Below are 1,754 nucleotides of genomic sequence, written 5' to 3'. Positions count from 1 at the left end.
GTTATAATATTGAAGGCTATGTGGATTGTTTTTGTTATAGTTATTACCCTTAAAGTATCATTATGTGCTGTTGGTTGAATAATTTGCTATTTGTTTAACACTTCTGAGCAACTACGAAAATAAATTATAAACGAATGCGAAGGAATAGACTTGTTGTGCCAATCCTCAAGAGTGCTTGGGAGAATACCATCCCAAGCAAGCTTTATAGACATTCTAGAAAACTCTCTTCTATCTAGAATTCAGTTGGAGTCCTATGTGACTAGGATTGTTAGTACATTTATATTACTGAAGTACTAGACTCTGTTGTTTGATTGCAATGTCTTATAGCGTAATGTTTAACTAAACTGCTTTATGATAATTGAGACTAAAGGGGATAACTTGTTACAGTCATTGGAACCTCAGAGAGCATGGTCACTCAAAAAAGCCAAGCTGAAAAGCCATCTTCATCAGCTGCAGTTGCCACTTCATGTCGAAAGAAAAAGCATGAAGAAGCTGAATTCTTGGAGGATATCAAGGATCACATTGACGAGTTTATAAATGCTTCTATGGATGAACACAAAATCTGCTTTCAGAAAACAATTAAAAAGGTTTGTTGTACTTTGTACCTAAGATATCTCGTTAAAATTTATTTGCACCTCATGCTTTGTCATTTGCTGATATAGTGTGGTTTTTCGGATTGATTTCAGATGTTCGGTTTGTCTAAGGTAGTTGCTGAAGCAAACTCCAAGGCTGCAAAAGAAGTTGAAAGTTCTTTGCCTCTTCAGACAGTTTTAAAAGATTAAATTTATTATTTTTGAACGACTAGGTTTAGCCGAGGTATGTGGCATTATTGTTATTTCTCCAAAGAAATGGATAACTCTCACTAGTTCAAATAAACAAAACGTAGAAGAAAAACTAAACATATCTACAAAAATACTAATTTAAATAAATGGTCTTGCAGACTTTAACATAACAGATAGACGGCAGAGGGAAGAATTTTTTTGGTTGTCACATTACTTCCTTTTGAATTGTATGACTGTGTTGGGTTTTCATTATGAGTGGTACGCCTAAGAGATCTCACGAAGAGTCTGTTCACCCATCTTCAAAACACCCGCAGCTTGAAGATGCGGCTGGTGCATATTCCAAATTGGTGTCCTCGTCAGTTTCAAATGACTTTCATATGCCTTATGATATAGGTCAGGATTCGCGGGCAGCAAAAGTACCTCGTGATGCAGATAGAAGATCTCCTCTTCAGTCATTGTATAGGATACCATCATCTTCTAATGATCCTCATGCCGATCATCCTATTGGTCCCGAAAACAGGTTAGAATCAAGGGATCTCCGGTTTGAGAATCGTGATACAAAAACAGAGAAGGAGTTGTTTGGAGAAGCAAGAAGGGATATTTTTATTTAAATTAGATGAATTAAATGTTATAAAATGAAGAATCAAAACTATTGGTTCATGTGAATCATATATTATATGTCAAAATATTCACTCACAAAGTGTTTGTCAAAGTGCCTCAAAGAAGAAACTCGATGGCAAACATAAACAGCAGCAAACATAAACAATGCATTTTCACAAATCAAATTCCATATAATAAAAAACAAACAAATCAAATAAGAAATATTTATGTTCATTTGTATTAACATAATAAATGCAATTGCAATCTTAAAAATATCAACGCAAGTCAGTTTTTACCGGAAAAAACAAAAAAGGAAATAGAGAAAACCACGTTCACTGCTATGTCTAATTGATTATTGCAATATTGTGTTTC

General features: G+C 34.3%; 1 protein-coding gene across 1 annotated transcript; it reads left to right on the top strand.

Annotated features, from left to right (window-relative positions):
- Nucleotides 1-6: 6 nt before the first annotated feature.
- Nucleotides 7-1,482, top strand: LOC101502754 (uncharacterized). The gene is made up of 3 exons (XM_004517115.4): nucleotides 7-587; nucleotides 687-816; nucleotides 941-1,482. Exons 1-2 carry the CDS (start codon nucleotides 408-410, stop codon nucleotides 780-782), a joined length of 276 nt encoding a protein of 91 aa, XP_004517172.1. The 5' UTR covers nucleotides 7-407; the 3' UTR covers nucleotides 783-816; nucleotides 941-1,482.
- The last annotated feature ends 272 nt before the right edge of the window (nucleotides 1,483-1,754 follow it).

This window comes from Cicer arietinum, unplaced genomic scaffold (genome assembly GCF_000331145.2).
Source record: "Cicer arietinum cultivar CDC Frontier isolate Library 1 unplaced genomic scaffold, Cicar.CDCFrontier_v2.0 Ca_scaffold_5445_v2.0, whole genome shotgun sequence".
Taxonomy (NCBI): Eukaryota; Viridiplantae; Streptophyta; class Magnoliopsida; order Fabales; family Fabaceae; genus Cicer; species Cicer arietinum.
This window is presented reverse-complemented; position numbering and strand designations above follow the sequence as displayed.